This window comes from Ornithorhynchus anatinus, chromosome 14 (genome assembly GCF_004115215.2).
Source record: "Ornithorhynchus anatinus isolate Pmale09 chromosome 14, mOrnAna1.pri.v4, whole genome shotgun sequence".
In the NCBI taxonomy this organism is placed as follows: Eukaryota; Metazoa; Chordata; class Mammalia; order Monotremata; family Ornithorhynchidae; genus Ornithorhynchus; species Ornithorhynchus anatinus.
In genome coordinates this window covers 30,950,645-30,969,157 of record NC_041741.1, presented here as the reverse complement: position 1 = coordinate 30,969,157, position 18,513 = coordinate 30,950,645, and the positions used below count along the sequence as shown (strand labels likewise).

At 40.2% G+C, this 18,513-nt stretch overlaps 1 protein-coding gene, 1 long non-coding RNA gene and 1 other non-coding gene across 7 annotated transcripts in view; 2 read left to right on the top strand and 1 right to left on the bottom strand.

Annotated features, from left to right (window-relative positions):
- Nucleotides 1–18,513, bottom strand: part of LOC103170786 — a 168,839-nt gene that overhangs the window by 7,186 nt on the left and 143,140 nt on the right. The window contains exons 3-4 of one of the 2 annotated variants that reach the window (XR_003764303.1): nt 11,663–11,765; nt 5,152–5,245 (exon numbers count right to left, since the gene is read on the bottom strand). This is a non-coding gene — a long non-coding RNA (uncharacterized LOC103170786). The remainder of the gene's footprint in view (nt 1–5,151; nt 5,246–11,662; nt 11,766–18,513) is intronic. The other variant, XR_486400.2, reaches the window with a different exon arrangement.
- C14H12orf50 (chromosome 14 C12orf50 homolog) overlaps nt 1–18,513 on the top strand; it is a 32,016-nt gene that overhangs the window by 7,815 nt on the left and 5,688 nt on the right. For all 4 annotated transcript variants that reach the window (XM_007670085.3, XM_029078833.2, XM_007670084.2 and 1 more), the window contains 6 exons: nt 7,540–7,716; nt 7,997–8,074; nt 8,169–8,279; nt 12,794–12,904; nt 13,944–14,078; nt 16,486–16,602. In XM_007670085.3, coding sequence (XP_007668275.1) covers nt 7,540–7,716; nt 7,997–8,074; nt 8,169–8,279; nt 12,794–12,904; nt 13,944–14,078; nt 16,486–16,602 — 729 coding nt within the window. The remainder of the gene's footprint in view (nt 1–7,539; nt 7,717–7,996; nt 8,075–8,168; nt 8,280–12,793; nt 12,905–13,943; nt 14,079–16,485; nt 16,603–18,513) is intronic.
- LOC114816744 lies at nt 11,142–11,279 on the top strand. The gene has a single exon (XR_003764553.1). It is a non-coding gene; the product is annotated as a small nucleolar RNA SNORA7 (small nucleolar RNA).

The window sequence follows — 18,513 nt, the reverse complement described above, 5'->3', positions numbered from 1 at the left end:
CCACACAGTAAGCGCCCGATAAATACGATGGAATGAATGAATGAATGCAAGGAAAGTTCTCCAACTAGCTGTAAATTCACACACAGTTTGTAAAAATGACCTGAATTTGGCCACTTTCATAACGAAATATTTCCGTACCCATAAATATGGGTGAATGCCATGCTAGGGGTTAGCAGCAGGTGGAATTTCCTTTTGCTTTGCATCAGGGCTTGACAGATTCCCCCTTTCCTCTGCCCTTTTCCTCCCTTCTCCTCACATCCCTCTCCTTAGTATATTTTCCTCCATCCCCCTGTTCAGTTTGCCTGAAAGAGGAGGTAATAAATAATAATAGCAATTGTGGCATTTATTAGGCCATGTTTATGTGTGAAAAACTGTACTAAGCACCAGGGTAGATATGGAATAATCACGACGGTCACAGTCCCTAGCCTACATAGGACTCACAGTCGAGGTAGGAGAGAGAAAAGATATTTAATCTCCACTGTACAAATAAGAAAAATGAGGCACAGAGAAATGAAGTGACTTTCCCAGGTTACAAAACAAGGTAAGTGGTGGGGCCTAGAATTAGAACCTGGGGCCTGGAGGCGGCGGCTTGAGGGTGCCGGGATAGAAAGCAGGCATGGAGGGAGGGAGGCAAAGAGGAAGGGAGGTGTCAGGGAAGGAAATGTGATTTCAAGACCATTTCTAGTTGCCACCAATATCCCTCACTCCTCTTGGGTTCGCATACCCTGCAGACCTCTCTCCCCTTTGTTGGCTGGGCACTGAGCTTCTCCTCTCTGTGGGACAAATGGATGCTACAAATTCATGCTCAATTGCCATCTTATGGAAAATGATGTCAGTAAAAAGCTTGATTTCTATTTAGCCTTCAATGTGTAACAGTCACTTAGCAATTGGCAACCCTGGTGTGAGGGTAGCCACAGAGCCTCAGCATTAATGGGTTCCTTGATATTAATGTCTGTCTTCCCCTCTAGACTGTAAGCTCATTATGGGCAGGGAACACATCCATTAATTCTCTTGTATTGCACTCTCCCAAGCACTTAGTACAGTCCTCTGCACATAGTAAGCCCTCAGTCATAAGCCAGTCCAGAGACAAGCATGAGTATACAATAACATGGTTAAAAAGCCACGCTTGCATGAGTTCAGATAAATGCATTCTAGCTGATCCAGAACTCATTTCAAAGCCCCATTTCTTTTTTCATTACAAATGAGGTTTAAAATACTTGCACGGCAGAGAAACACATTGATTCAGTACTTTTTCCCCCCCACCAAGTGCTCAAAAGCCAACCTAGCTATTGATTTTTTTCCAGGCTGCCTTAGCCAATAATTCTCCACCATGGAAGAAGACTGGTGTTTATGAGAATGTTATCTAGTTGTTCTCCAGGGCCAAAGAAAACTAAACAAGAAGAAATAGGATTTGATTGCAACAAAAGTTGGGTTAAGATGAGCAAACACTGGAACAGACTACTCAAAGAGGTTATGGATTGTCTACTCGAGAGATTTAAGAGAAATAATTTATTTGTCCTTGCTGGTATCGTTATTTGCCTGGTAGGAATATGCTCAAATTCCTTTCTAGTTCTGATTGAATTTTTAAACAGATTTTTACACTGCTTACTGACAACAGTGTGTAATTTGGAATGATTTCTAATTCCAAGCCAATGATATAAATTTTGAGTAATTCAAGTGACAGAACATTCTCCAGACCCTTATTCTTCTGCTGGAAAATATCGTGCTTAGGAGCAATGTGGCCTCGTGGAGAGACCCTGTTTCTGGGATTCAGAGGACCTGGGTTTTAATCCAGGTTCTGCCACTTGCCTGCTGTGTTAATGTGGCAAGTCATTTAACTTCTCTGTTCCTCAGTTTCTTCATCTGGAATGTGGGGATTATTTACTTAGCTGTATTAATGCCTGTCTCCTCCTGACAACTATAAACTCACTATGGGCAGGGAATAGGTCTGTTTATTGTTATACTGTATTCTCCCAAGGACTTTAGTACAGTGCTTTGCACATGGTGAGCACTCAACAAATACGATTGAATGAATGAATGAATGAATGAGATTCAATCCCTATTCTCTCTCCTACCTTAACTATGAGCCCCATGTAGGGCAGAGACTGCATCTGATGTGATTAACTTGTATCTACTCCATCATTCAAAACAGTGCTTGACGCATAATAAGTGCTTAACAAATACCACTAATATTATTATTTAAAATGTAGCAAAAACTTTGAGCTAATAGTAAGATCCCAAATTTCACACTCTAGAACAGCAGAAAATAGAAGTGTAGCGTTGCAAGTCATTATTATTTAGCCAAACTACTCACAGTGATTCTTTTTCTTCCCAGGAGCTACTGAACCCTTGATTATACCCTCCTTTCTCTTTTGAACTCACTCCCCCTTATCATCCAACAGACCATTGCTTTTCCTATCTAAAAGGCCCTTCTAAATCACATTTCAGGAGACCTTACCTGCTGAATCTCTCATTCCTCATGTGATTTCTCTCCCAAATGCCACTTTAGAACTTCCACATCACCTAAGCACTTGGGTATTACCCTCCCCTATCTCACCTGTTGCATTTATGTACATATTTTTCTACTTTATTTCTTCTTTTCATTCATTCATTCACATTTCTTTAGCGCTAATTGTGTGCAGAGCACTGTACTAAGTGCTTGGGAGAGTACAAAATAACAATAAACAGACACATTTCCCTGCCCAAAACAAGCATCCCACCTGTAATTTACTTACTGACTTTTCCCTGGTAGTTTGTAAACTCCTTTTGACCAGGGATCATGTCTAATAAACTCTATTATACGCTAAGGATCCACTACCAGAATGACTGCAGATGGAGAGTGGGGCGTTCTGGGAGAGATGTTTCTGTGGCGTTGTTATGGGTCAGAAATGACTAGACCGCAGAAGACAAGACTCTCGCAAGCACTTCGTACAGTGCTATCCCAGCTCTGCCACTTGGCAGCTGTGTGACTTTGGGCAAGTCACTTAACTTCTCTGTGCCTCAGTTCCCTCATCTGTAAAATGGGGATTAAGACTGTGAGCCTCATGTGGGACAAGCTGATTACCCTGTATGTACCCCAGCGCTTAGAACAGTGCTCTGCACATAGTAAGCGCTTAACAAATACCAAGATTATTATTATCTACACAGACTTTGTGCTTACTAAATACTACCGATTAATTGGTTTGAAAAGTTCAAATCGTTAACTAGAAACATAATTTAAATGTTTAAATCATTACAATTTTCAAAAACACAGCTGTAGATGATCAGTATGAATATCACAAAACATCTCTTCAGGATAAGGTTCTGGCTACTATATGATACAAATATAATGTATTCAAAAGTTGTCTAAGCTTAAAGGTAAAACACGTTGCTGTTATTTGTGGCTAAAATATCTATGTAAAAGACAATAGGCTTCTAATGGGTGACATGCTTGGCACAGCTAGTAATTTTAAAATCAATCCTTCAGAGTAAGAATCTATTTTTGAAATAGAAAATAGAAAAGAAATGGAAACAGAAAGCAGTATATTTGGGTAAATTCATCCTAAATCCTAAATTTCCTTCTCACTGCAACCAAGCACATAGACTTCGCTCCTCTAATATCAAATTATTTACTGTGATTCTGCTTCATCTCTTGCTCACATCCCCCCTCCTGCTTGGAAGTCCCTACCCGTTTATATCTGACAGACCACCGCCATCTCCATTTTCAAAACATAAGTAATAATAATAATAATTTGCCATTTTTGTTAAGTGCTTAGTGTGTGCCAAACTGCAATAAGCACACTCGGTAGGTAAATTCAAGATAATCAGGTCCCATGTGGGGCTCACAGTCTAAGTAGGAGGGAGAACAGGTATTGAATCACCATTTTGGGGATGAGGAAACCAAGGCACAGAACTTCTAACTTAACTTCTAAGTGATTTGTCCAAGGTCACACAGCAGACAGGTGACAGAGCCAAGATTAGGACCCAGGTCCTCTGAGTCCCAAACCCAGGCTCACTAGGCCACCTGCTTCTCTACTAAAATCATATCACCTCCAGGAACCCTTTAAAATAACATCTCGTTTCCCTGTTCCATTCGTCCTCCTTGTAGCATCACCTAGCCACGAGTCCATACCCTTAAATAGTTTGATACTCACTCCACCCCCAATCCCCAAGCGCTTACATAAGTATCCTTATATTTTGTTGTTTTCCCTACCAGAAATTCATTTTAGTGTGTGTCTCTCCGGCTATATTGTAAACTCCTCTTGGACAGGGATAGTTTCTATGAACTCTATTGTACTCTCTAAAGCTCTTAGAACACTGCTTTGCACAAAGTAAGGGCTCAGTGAATATCATTGATTGATATAGAAACTAAGGATGAAAGTCAGGAGGTCAAAATTTACCCCTATTGTTCTATTTTCTTTCAGTCTCTGAGGCTCTTTAAATCTTATTTTTCTTGGCTCGTTTTTCAGGGTAGGAGGCCAAGACACACATAAAGAATTATGATGTGTTAGGATATGGGCAAATGATTTAGATACACACAAAGAAAGCACATCTGGGCCTCTAGAGATGGAATATGTTCTTCCTAGCCTCTTGTTCCTTCACCTCATCTCAGGTCTATATCAATTGCTGGCTGGGAGTTGTTTGGTACCTAGATATAGCCTGTGGAGGAGGAGATCCAGATGACTACAATTGAAATCACCAGCTGCCTGGGTGAGAGCATCAGAAAGCCCACAGGGACCAGAAAGGCAGGTGAATGGGCAAGCAGGCACTCTAAAAAGGAGTTTCAAGAGCATTTTGCAAAGCCAACAGAGCTCATAAGTGTACAAAAACCAGGTAGCCAGATAATCAGTGGCTTTCAGTCATGAGCATGATCTCGAGGATGAAACTCTGTATAACTGTTATATCAGATTCTCCCAAGTGCTTAGTACAGTGTTCTGCACACAGTGAGTACTCAAAAAATATGATTGATCGATTGACTAATTGAAAATGAGACAGCCGAGAGAGTCCACGAGTTCACTTGAGAAAGATGCTCAGTTCCTCACATCAAATTACTTTTCATCACCCACCGATCAGAGAACTGGAACAGATTGTCTTAACCACATAGGATATTTTTAAAACAAAATCGAGAAACTAGATGTGAAGATTGATTCACCAGAACCTTACGGCACTCACCCAGGAGTTCTGAAGGAAGTTTTGTAAGTCCTGGCAAAAGTGTATTGTGCTGCTAAATCAGATGGCTGGCAAATCCTCTAGCCGTAATCCTCTTCTAAAAGAAAGTCCAGAGAGAGCTCTCAGATTGATACACTCATGACTCTTTATTTTCTACCTTGCAAATCAGCAGAATCAATAATTAAGTTTGGGAACTGTGAAAATTTAGAAAACCGCAGCCTCTAAGCTGAAAAATACTTCTGTAAAGGCAAAATCAGGCCACATTCATCTGCTGGAGTTCTTTGAAGGAGTCAATATTCATTAATTCATTCAATCATATTTACTGAGCACTTACTGTGTGCAGAACACTGTACTAAGTGCTTAGAAAGTACAATTCAGCAATAAAGAGAGACAATCCCTGCCCACAACGGGCTTAGAGTCTAGAATTGACGGAGGAGATTCGATGAGTATAGTATATTTAGGCTTGCATAAGACCTTATAAATTTCTTTACCTGAGACTAAAATAAGAAAGAAGAATCATGAGATTGGAGAAAATGTTCTGTAAAGGATAGAAAACGACCAAAATACAGGAAACTAAAGGCAGCATTGCAAATAGTCACTTCTGGGAATGGAGATGAGCAAATAGTAGATCTGGAAAAGGATCATTTCTACCACTAGTTTAGTTCAATATTTTCATAAATGACCTGGAAGAGGAATTGCATAGTAAAATCTTCAAGTTTACAGATACTATTAAGCTCTTCTGGGTGGTGAATTGTTCTACTGATGGAGATAAAATGCCCTTGATTAGGTAGAAAAGCCTCAGTTGAGCTTCAGTGCAGGAAAGTGCAAATGAATGCAGGTAGGGAGAGAGAAATTTAACTGTGGATACAAAATGAAAGGCTCTTAGCTATCGGTCAGGACTCAGGAAAGGCACCTCAGAGTCTTCGTGGATGGTTCACTCCAAATTGTCAGTCCCATGTGTAGCCCAAACGGGCCAACAAAATGACAAGGGAAGGGAATAGAAAATAAAAGGCAAGGCTGACAAGTAGAGAAAATGAGTACATCCACATCTGGAACACTACGTGCACTTTTGATTGCTGCATCCTAGCACGGACGTTTTAGTGCCGTAGAAGAGACAAGGAGGATCAGCCAACGTGATCAGAGTGAACAGATCAGCTTTCTTGTCGATCAATCAATCCATCACATTATTGAGCACATACTGAATGCATAGCAGATTACAACAGAGGGAAACTCACCTTCCCTACCACAAGGAATTATATTCTAATGGGAAAGATAGATTGAAAAACTTTTATAAAAAATGTGGAAACAGAATTTGAAAAGGATATAAGCAGAAATATGAATGTCAGTCTGAAATATCAGAATTGTTTTTATCACTAATAATACTAATAATACTTAAGCACTTACTCTGTGCCAAGCACTGTACTAAGCACTGAGGTCAATATAAGTTAATCAGGTGTGACATAGTCCCTGTTCCACATGGGGCTCATATTCTCACATATTGATTGAGTGAATAGACAGATACAAATGGTATGGAGAATATAAATGTCAAAGTATTAAAGGTGGCTAAATTGATTAGCAACATTGGAAATTAAAGTCAGAAGTCCCAGAGGACGATGGAATTTGGGAGGTATTTGTAGGTGACAAGGACTGTGGCTGGGGAGATCAGAAACAGGGAAATGGAGAAACAGAGAAGCAGCTGGCTTGGTGGATAGAGCACAGGAAAGTCATGGGTTCTAAACCTGACTCTGCCACTTGTTTGCTGTGTGACCTTGGGCAAGTCACTTCACTTCTCTGTGCCTCAGTTAACTCATCTGTAAAATGGAGATTGAGACTTTGAGCCCCAGATGGGACAGGGACTGTGTCCAACCTTGTTTTTACGCCAGTGCTTAGTACAATGTCCGGTGCATAGTAAGCACTTAACTAATACCAAAATCCCCCTCCTCCTCATCAAACAGGGAAGAGTTCTCGTCCGAAGGGATAGCATCAGCGAGGGATTAGATGTGGAAGAGTCTAGAGTGACGTACACTCAGAAGGAGAGTTTAGAAGGAAATGGGTGACCAGTAGTGGTCTCGGAGGAGTGGAGAGGCATGTGGAAGAGTTTGGACCAGAATGATAGCTGCTTGGGTGATGAGAAAGGTGCTGTTCTAGGAAATGTTAACATCATCAGTGGTATTTATTGAGCATTTACCACGTGCAGGGCACTGTACTCGGCGCTTAGGAGAGTACAGTCTAACAGAATAAAATACTCTTGATATATGGCTGTTCATTGCTATAAATATTACCCTGATAGAAAAGATAGAAATAAACCTCTATCTGGTCCTAATTCTGAATTCATCAAGTCAGTTTATATAAATTTTAATAAAGGAACTGGATTTTTATTTTTTTATGTAGATATTCCACCTTTAAAGGAAACTCTGGAAGGAATTCTTTCCCCTACTGAAACCAAAGGACCTTTGAAATCTCGAGAGATTCTGGCAAGACCAATCCACCCTCCACTTGTTATAACTATCAATTTTGGGGATGAGGAAGATGAAGAGGAGGAAGAGGAGGAAGAAGAGAAGGAGAATGGTTAATATAGCTATTCTCCTAATTGCAATTATTCCTTTGGATAGATGGAATCCCATGCATCATTTTGTGCAAAGGAAAACTGAGCTAAAAATATATACTGTTTGTTTATTCTCCGGGTAATTCTTCGGAATGATGTAGGATTCTTTAATATAGAAATTGTTCATGTGTAGTACTGCATTAATAAAAGTCAGCGAGTTTCTACTTTGGAGCGGAAATTATCAGACTCTTTGGGCGTGGAGTAATTTATCTCATCAGTTACAATATTATTTACATCCTGCAGTTTCTTCTAATTCATGGATGAGGTCTTCGGAGGATATTGAAGAAGAAGAGGCAATAAAGGCAATGTGTTATAAATCCGGTAAATATCTTGGAAATATGGTGTGGGTTTTTAAATTTGCCTGATCAGTGCACTAACCTTTTTTCTTTCTATTTTTTTCTTTTGTGGAGATCAGGTGAATACTATAGATTCCATACTCCTCCAGATGTCTCAGGAAAACCTGTGACTTTTGTAGTGGAAAAAGACTTCGTGAAACCCTTGGAAACTGGCACTGATTTGCAAGAAGGTAAATGTTTAGATGCCAGTGTTTCAAGAGAATGATGATTTAGATTCCCCAAATATCTGCAATTAATACATTTAAACACTGCACGAAATAGCTCAGTGGCGAGCATCCTACCCGGTTTCCAAGCCCAGAATCCACTCTTGAGGACCCACAATATTGACTAGGAAGTATGGCTGATATCATCAAGGCAGGCAGGTAATTAACACAGCAGGCTGTGTCCACTCCCTCAGTGCGGCTAAACTGTCCATCATTCGCAACATTCACTGAGCATTTTCTGCATGAAGAGTGTAAGCCCTTGGGAAATACAACTCTTACCCTTAAGGAGTTGACTAAGAGATGGAAACAACTACACAGAGAATAATAATAATAATAATGTTGGTACTTGTTAAGCGCTTACTATATGCAGAGCACTGGTCTAAGCACTGGGGTAGATACAGGGTAATCAGGTTGTCCCACATGAGGCTCACAGTCTTCATCCCCATTTTACAGATGAGGTAACTGAGGCACCAAGAAGTGAAGTGACTTGCCCACAGTCACACAGCTAAGTGGCAGAGTTGGGATTCGAACCCAAGACCTCTGACTCCCAAGCCCAGGTTCTTTCCACTGAGCCACGCTGCTTCCCAACTACTATCAGCTCAGAATTTCTGCATGGGCCTGTTTCAAGCAGTAAAAAACAGGGAGCTTTTATCTCTTTTCTCCTCTATGGCTTCTAAGACTGCTTTGCAAACAAGAGAGTCAGGATTTAACGTCATGTCTAGTGTTCTGATTATAATGTTCTGATTACATATGAATAGCCAACCTTTGAATTTACACCCCTGTCACCGGCAAAGTGAAGTCGCTTGCCTTCAAATACTTTTCAAAGATGACAGTCAAGCTAATTATCTACCCGAAGAAAGATTAAAAGTACAATGAAAAGGTACTTGGAGGTAGAACATTTTTTAGGGACCGTCCTATTGGTATTCTGATCCAAATAATAGTACTTCAGCATGGAAAATAACAAGAAACACTCCAGTGTCACTTCACCCTTAAGCACTTTGATACCCCACCCAAGCCAGCACTTTAACTCTGCCGCTTTCTCTATCTGTAATTTATTTTAATACCTGTTATCGCCCACTAAACTGTAAGTTCCTTTAACAACAATAATAATAATAATAACGATATTTGTTAAGCACTCACTATGTGCCAAGCACTGGGGGAGATACAAGGTTATCAAGTTGTTCCAAGTGGGGCTCACAGTCTTAATCCCCATTTTATAGATGAGGCAACTGAGGCACAGAGAAGTTAAATGACTCGCCCGAAGTCACACAGCTGACAAGTGGCAGAGCCAGGATTAGAACCCACGATCTCTGACTCTCGAGTCTGGGCTCTTTCCACTAAGCCACAGAATCATGTCCACCAACTTGATTGTATTGTATTCTTCCAAGCCCTTAGCACAGTGCTCTGCCACTTAAAAGAGCTCAATAAATAGCATTGACTGATTTGTTGAAAAAGGCATGAAATTGTGCCCTTCTACAAGGAAGGTTTGATAGATTCCATGAAAACAGTGATTTCTACATGTCTTGAACAGAGTATACCATGAGTGTTTTGTCTTTAGCAATGTGTGATCTGCTAATTTCCATGGCCAATTGCCAATTATTAAAACACTGCTCCTCACAATGGGTTTAGAAGTAGAATCATGGTGAAGTCACAGTGAAACCAGAGACAGAGCTGACTCTTGTGGCCTACTTTATCTGCTTAGATCTAATAGATCAGTGATGTTAACTGTGTCAATAGCCTGAAATTGAAAGGTAGTAACTAATATTACAACATGCCAAGAGATCTTCCATTTACCTTAATAGGAGCAGTCTTATTCCAATGGAGCAGTCTTATTTGGTTTAACAGTAGCTGTGTCAATCAATGAGAGATCTCAGACCCATTCAAAGAGTTAGACTACCGCTTTCCTCAGTTGAGTTTTCTGAGCAATTTTGTTAGAGTAATTTGGGGTCTGTGCCCACCTCTAAAGCAGAGTTACATTGAAGTGCAGATAAGGCCTTCTATGTATTCACTTCTCACCTAAATTTTCAAGAAGCAGCAGGGCCCAGTGGAAAGATAATGGGCCTGAGAGTCAGAGGACCTGGGTTCTAAAGCTACCTCTGCCAAATGCTTGCCGTGTGATCTTGGGCGAGTCGCTTAACTTTTCTGTGCCTCGGTTCTCCTGTTGTCCCTCCTATTTAGACTGCGAGCCCCATGCTGGACTGGAACGGTGTCTGACCTAATTCACTTGTATCTCTTCCAGTTCTAAGAATAGTGTTTGATAGTAAAAGTTTAAAAAGAAGCCATACGAAAGTCACTGTAACAAAAAAATGGCATGGAAAGAGATACGAGGAGGCAAAAGAGAAAATATACCCAGCCACCGTAAACATTACGCATCTCAACACCACAAAGGCAACGCTTTTGTGTGGCTAGTGTGAACAGGACTATGGATCCTACACACACTCGTAGGTGAATTTCGCCGTTAGTGGTGTCTTCTCCAAATCAGAAGGATAACTCTAACTTACAAACAATCCCTTCAAGAGAAATCGTATTCGTATAGGACATTTTTCCTAATGTATTTCTGTTCCTAAGACTGTGAAGCACCAAAGGGATGGGGACCGTGTCTAATGCCCACCTCCGTATTCTCTCCTAGTGCTTAGTACTGCGCTCTGCACAGAGTAAACTCTTAACAGATATTATAATACTACCATGCTATGCGACCTTGGACAAGTCACTTAAATTCTCTTTGCCTCACTTCCCTCATCAGTAAAATGGGGATTAATACTGCAAGGCCTAGGTGGGAGAATGAATGACTGTGTCCAACCCGATTATCTTGTAGCCACCTAATGGCTTTCCCTCTCAGGATCACACCTGGAGAGTTTCCAGTCCTCTACCAGTCTCGGCTACTGGAGGGACAGTCAAGCAGAGGCCTGTCCATTCCATTCCTAGCTTGGGCAGTGGCTAGCGAGTGGAAGGCCATCTGCTTGAAGTCAAAGCTCGCCTATGCTGCACAGCAGCGGCACGGGAGAGAGTCGAGGGCGGAGAGTCGAGTTTACTGCGCAGAAGGCATCAGTGAAAAGCCACTTCCGCATTTTTCCAAGAAAACTCTATGGATCCACTACCAGAACGATTTCAGATGGAGAGCGGGGCGTTCTGAGAGAGATATGTCCATGGTGTCGCTTTGGGTGGGAAATGACTCGACGGCAGAAGACCTCGTTGCTTAGTAAAATGCCTGGCACATAGTAAGTGCTTAATAAATATCATTTAAAAAACCCCACCTGATATAAAAGGAAGAGAATACATTTTAAAGTACAACCACTTCTGAAGCTTCATTTATTAGGAAGACTTGAATATATAATTCAACACTCACTGACCTACTCCACTCTCTTTAGACTTTGAGGTCAGTAGATGGCAGCAGTGTAGTTTCCTGGTAGGTAACGGAGAAGAAATAAGGTTGTTCTCTTTGCTCCTTGCTGCCTAAACAAACAAGAAATGATAATTGGAAAAAAAAAAAGACTGCAGGAAATAATTAAGGATCGTGTATGCGATTGTGTAATTATCTATTTATATAAAATAATTGCAGTATAATTATGTAATTTTATATAAAATACTTGTAACCCATTTTGTTTTTCACAATAACACCTAAGTAGCCTTGCTAGTTGCCAACCATGAAAACACCTTCAACAAGGTGGAGAATTTGAAGAGATGACAATTTCAAAGCAGTTATGGAAAAGTAACTGATATTTGAACTTAATGCTTCTAACATTCAAAACAAAAAACAACCTCTTAGTTTCATTTACTGAATTAAACTAACTGCTCCTGAAGCAAAAATAATTCTCACTGTATTTACAAAGGATTTACGGTTGCTAATTGCAAATTTTCAATTTTAGCCATTTGTCTGGACTATTTGTCAGCTAGGGGATAGGCCAATTGTCCACCTTTCTAAATTAGTATTGCAACTGTTGCAAGCAATGATAATTGAGGTTTTAGTTCCATACACTGTACAGGGCAACCTTCAATATCAGTGAAAAAGTGCTGCTTTGGACATCCCCAGCCTCAGGAGGGTTCCCTCTTGTCACGCTCCTAACATCAATCAGTGATATTTATTGAGTGTTTCCTTTGTGCAGAACATTGTACTAAACGCTTGGGAGAGTATAATACATCGGAATTGGTAGACACCATCCTTACCCTCCAGGAGCTTGCAGTCCAATGCCATCTGTCTCCCCGACTGCTCCTTTCTCCGCTATTTTCCCTGCTGCCTACGTAAAGTGTAAATTATATCTCCGAACTTAAGACAGGGAACTTGTCTACTGACTTTGCCTAAGTACATTCTCCCAGGCGCTTAGTATGGTGCTCTGCACTGAGTAAGCGCTCAACAAATACCGTTGATTGATTGATACCTTCATTAGAATTAATTCCAAACTCTCTGCTCTTTCATCTGGTGTTCATTTTCTCAAAACCTTACAGTGGTGAGGTGGTATTCATAGGTTGCTTTTCTTTTGTAGGTGATGGTCTTACCATTCCTTCGAAGTTAAATGCATTTGAAAGGCAAGTTGAGATTAAAGAATCCCTGAATGGAAAATTAAGGACTGAACTCACTACTTTCAAGAACGGAGGTGATTTTTAATATTCATTTTGGATTTTTTTTTAACCTGACAGTGTATATCTAATAGATTCTGGAACATAAATGAAGTGAAAATGATTTGTGATTATTTTGCTCTCACAACTAATTTTACTGAGTCAATCTTTAAAATGATGAGTGCTTTTCAACTCTACTGTTGACCTCAAAAAATAGATTCATGAATAGAAATTTGAAAAAAACAAATGTCATTTACTGATTATACTAAATCCTATTAAGTATGTGTGTCTAGAAAATATATCTGAAGCAAGTTTATACATTGCCCCCGAATATTTTTTTCACTCTGATTTATATTTAAGTATTATGGGTGAGTGGATACAGGGAACATGAGAACTCCCATTTCAGCATTCAAATTATTTAGAATAAGTTCATTAACAGGCATAATTTAGCAATAGAGTTTTAGGTTAATAGTTTTAAAATTTGGGATTAACCAAGCAGAAGGGCATTTTGATTGGGTCATGATGGGGCCCAGGGGAGTGTGCATGCATTTCAGATCAAAGAGCGGATCTCAAAAGAGCTGGAAGATGCAAGACAGGTCCGATTTATGGTAGTTATGCTTTCCCAACTATTCCCTGCTTTCTTCTTGCCCTCACTCTTTTCACCTATAGTTACAGCACTAACATCAGAGACTTCTGCTGTTTCTTCTCCCGCCCATACCAGATGAAACTGAATGATGAGAATGGGTCATGAATGGCCACAGGCGGGTTTTACTTGCTGCTAAGTCTTGGCAGTTCCTTCGTTTGGTATCTAGAATCGGCCGGGTGACCCAACTAATGATCTGTTTCGGAATCACATCTCCCCTTGCTAGAGTAGAACAGACAAGTTGAAAAAATCCATTTTCCTGAAATATCATGTTGGGTCAGTTCAGTTTCTCCATTAAGAAATAATTTCCCATGCTCGAATGAGCCAATCTCTTTCTCCCTGAAATCGCCCTGAAATGGAGTGTTGCCCTTGCCTTACATCAAAATAGGACTGTGCCATTTCTGTTTAACATGATGCTTTGTAACTCCATGTAGGAGGTGACTGTTATGCTCCACAAGGGATCATATATCTTGGAGTAGATGAAAGTGAAACCTTAACTGAAGAAAATGAATTCATTATGGCAAAAAGTTCACATGTTAAAGGGAGTAAATCTTTCAACAACCTGGACAGTAAGTATTTCTTAGCTTGAAATCTAGATGAACAGAGCCAAATAGTGCTTGATTATCATACACACATCACGGACTTGAGATGTAAATACTAACCCAAATTCTTCTTTGGTTTCCTTACCTAAATATCTAGGGCCTACAAAAAAAAAATGCCTAAAAGCAGCTGAAAATATGCTTAATGGGGAGCTATTTTCTATCCATACTCCCTAAATTGCACTCTCCTGGTGGTAGAGAGGATAATAATGGAAATATCGGAATGATTAACAGCAAAATTGATGGGCAGGGAATGTGTCTGTTTATTGTTGTACTCTCCCCAACATTTAGTTCAGTTCTCTGCACACAGTAAGTGCTCAGTAACTATGATTGAACGAATGAATGCTAAGGGGCCCCAGAGTCTCCAGTGAATTTGGGGATTCATTACTGATTCCCCCATTGTGCACTTAGTAGTAGAAATAATAGTAATGGTATTTAGTAAGCACTTACTGTGTGCAGAACACTGTACTAAGTGCTAAGAATTAGACAAGGTCCCTGCCCCTCAGAATTGCTTGATCTAAGTTTTTAAGTGGAGAGAAGGGATTAGAGAAGACACTTCTTCTGAATATTATCAGCTGGACCCTAATCACTTCCAACTCCTAGGATGTATCTGCCCTAACAATCACTGTAAGGATTTTATCCCTGAATCCATCAGTGGTATTTATTAAGTGCTTTCCATGCACAGAGCAGAGTTCTAAACTTCTGGGAGAGTACAATACAAGAGGAATTAACAGATTTGATTCCTGCCCTTAATGAGCTTACATTTTAAATTATTTCTCCCTTTTCCACCTTTTCCCCCTTTTAGACTTCCACAGCATGAAGTTTTTATTAAAAAAAAAAGAAACTTTTTTTTAAAAGTATATCAGTTTGCAAAATATATACATTTTCTTTCAGGCTGGTAACTAAAATAACTTTCATTCATTCATTCAATTGTATTTATTGTGGGCTTACTGTGTGCAGAGCACTGTACTAAGTGCTTAGAAAGTACAATTTGGCAACAAATAGAGACAATCCCTACCCAACAACTTCAGGGGAAATAAAAATCTTACACAAAAAAGTATGTTTTTGCGATAATAATACGTATTGAATTCCTTCTGTGTGCAAAGCACGGTACTAAACTCTGGGAAGAAATACTCAGATGAGAATTAGACATGTACCTGGCCTTCAAGGGGCTCCTAATCTATTGATAAAGAGGGGAGAAAGAGAACACTTGAGAAAAGGGGAAACCAGAAAAGCCTTAAAAGACAGGGATGAGGATGATGGCAATAGGAGTTAGAGGAACAATTTCCTGACTCCTCACTGGCCAGACAAGGCTGTTCAGAGTCTAATAGTCACAAGAGCCTCAACAGTCCTAGTCCTGAAGCTCATAAGGCTTCTGCCCCACCCTAAGCCGCCACAGAGGAACAATTTCCTGACTCCTCACTGGCCAGACAAAGCTGTTCAGAGTCTAATAGTCACAAGAGCCTCAACAGTCCTAGTCCTGAAGCTCATAAGGCTTCTGCCCCACCCTAAGCCGCCACAGTGGGATGAGCAGGATGGGAAACCAAGGAATGCGGGCAAGGCCTGCAGTTTGTCTTCCGGGTGGCTGGTCGGAATCCCCAAAACAGGGAGGCCACCGGGCCGCCTGCTGCCTATTTATCCTCAAAATGAAGAAAAGGATCTTAGGAAGAGCAACAGTTTAAGAATATGAAAGATTTTATGGTTTATCAAAAAAGAACAGGAAGCATACCCAGTGATTATTATTGCTATTATAATGGTATCTGTTAAGTGCTTATTTTGTATCAAGCATGGTTCTAAATGTGGGGGTAGATCTAAGCTAATCAAGTCCATGATAGTTCCCGTCCCACGTGGGACTCACAGTCGAAGCAGGAGGGAGAACAGGTACTGACACCCCATTTTTACAGTTCAGAAAACTGAGGCACAGAGAAGTTAACCTACTGGTGGAGCTGGGATTAGAATCCAGGTCCTCTGACTTCCAGGACTGTGTTCTTTCCATTTGGCCACACTGCTCATCTCTGAATACGAGTTCCAATATAGGCTTAGTGGAAATATATCTTTTAAAACATGCTGTGCCTCTACATGAAAGGGACACAGAGCATGACAGGGATAATTGTCTCATCTTTGTTTTTCTAATCACATCATTGTCCTCTGTCCTCTGCTAAATACCTGCTCCAGGATTTAGCAACATAACTTATAATTACAATTTTGTTCCGTTTTGTTTCTGAAGGGGATATGTTTAGTCCCTTTTATAATTTGAGGAAAGAATGTATTTTTTTACTACTGCCTCTAAAGGTAAAACAATTTCAAGTTTTAAATAAATTAAATTAAAAAGGATTAATATTTACTAAAATTTAATTTTATCAATCTTCCCCCAAAGACATCAGCAACAGCTATCAGCAGAAGCATTCTGTGACCACGAGATCAGTGAATACAACACATGTGCTAAATGCTACAGAAAATATCAACGCGAGATACAAAGAGGATCCCTCTTCAAGTGAGACAAAGAAGCCAAAATCTTTTCTTCTGGGTGAAGCCAAATTGGGTAGAGACTTTTAGGTCACATAGCAAATCAAGGAAAATGGTCTAAAGGTTGAAGCTGGAGGCATGGGGTACTCTGACCACTCCTGGAACTTAGTAGGCAGCTCTGTCTGAAGAACTTTGATGCAGGGCTTTTAAATCTTCAGGTGAAATTTTTCATATAAAACAGTCTTAATTGGCCTAAAATTTAGCATTAAATTAACCCAAATGGGGTGGTTTCTTAGGAACCTTTTTTAAAAACCAGTTCCAGAACTCCAAACTTTGGGATTTAACTTAGATGCAAGACTGGTATTTGTGAGTGAGGAGATTCTCAGAAGAGGCAATTCTAGAAACTGGGCCTAGGAGACTTTGATCATCTCTCAGGGGCAAGGTCAATCTTCAAAAATCTTTTCTTTCCACTTATCTTTCCTTGGGCAAGTTTTACTGCCCAGCTAAAATAATGAAAATCTATTGATGATCAATTGTGTATTTTTCTTCTCCCCTATTAAAGAAGGAAGAGAACATCATTTCCCTAGCATTCCAGGAATCAAAAAGCAATAAAGCTAAGCCTCAAGAGCCAGCAGCCAAGTTCCTTTATTTTGACTATCCTCCTCCTGGGCTTTTCTTATTGCAGACCAGTGGAAGCTGATGGGGTTGGACACCAATGATACCGCATTTATACATTGCTCTAAGCCCTGGAGTTAACCAGGTTATCTTATCCCCACTTCATAGGTGAGCCAATTGAGGGTCAAAGAGGTTAAGTGTCTTGCCTCAGATAAAGCAGGCCAGTGGCAGAACAGGAACTCCAACTTAGATCACTTTGACTCCCAGTTCCATGCCCTTTCCACTAAATCATGTTGGAATATATGATTGCCACATTTTCACCGAGTCTGAACACGAGGAGGTCAATAAAAATATTTGACTCTACTGGCTGAAACTTCTGGATTGGGCTGCCTGAAACACCCTTCATTTACTCCTAAGTGGATTGACTCAGTAGTGCTGATGTCATGGATAAAGAGACCATTCCAGCATGGTAATGGTTCTATCATCTTCAAGTGCTCTGAAACAAAAGTATCCTTTCTTTGTTCCTTTCTTTGTTACAGCTTATTTGGAGGAAGCCTTTCGCCAATGTCTGAGAGCCTGGTAGGGCTAAGCAGAAGGGTAGTCCCCTCCCTTCTGTTTCTCTTGGGAACTCGAATGAGGCTGTATAATATTCATAAGAATGCAAGAAAGTGGAATAATATTAGCTAGCATCATCAGTTAGCTAAATTTTCCTTAGGGAGATCTTTCTGTACAAAAGAAGACTCATTTTAAAATGCTAAAAGTGAGCATCTGTTCAAATTAGACATTTATAACTACTCCAAGAAGACACCCTCTCCCCACTGCCCCTAAATTGGGATCCACACACGCTTCTTGCAAAAGGATTTTTCTCTGTGAAATGCTGAGAAATACCATTCAATGAAATTTTTTCAACATACCCTTTTTGAACTTGAAAAGATCCTTTTATTTCCAAGCAATATTAGAGATGATAAACTGATGCAGTTAATGCATTATTCCATAAAATTGTGGCATTTGTTAAGTGCTTACTATGTGCCACTGGGGTGGATACAAGCAGATTGCATTGGACACAGTCCCTGTCCTACTTGGGTCTTAATCCCCATTTCACAGAGGAGATAACTGAGGCACAGAGAAGTAAAGTGATTCACTCAACGTCACAACAACAGATAAGTGTCAGAGCCAGAATTAGAACCCAGGTCCTTCTCACTCCCATTCTCGTGCTCTCTCTACTAGGCCAAGGTACTTCTCTAAGTAGTAACGTATGAAAATGTGTAATTATCATTCAGAGTTAATTTTCTGATCAGTATATCTCTTATTCTCCCTCTAGATT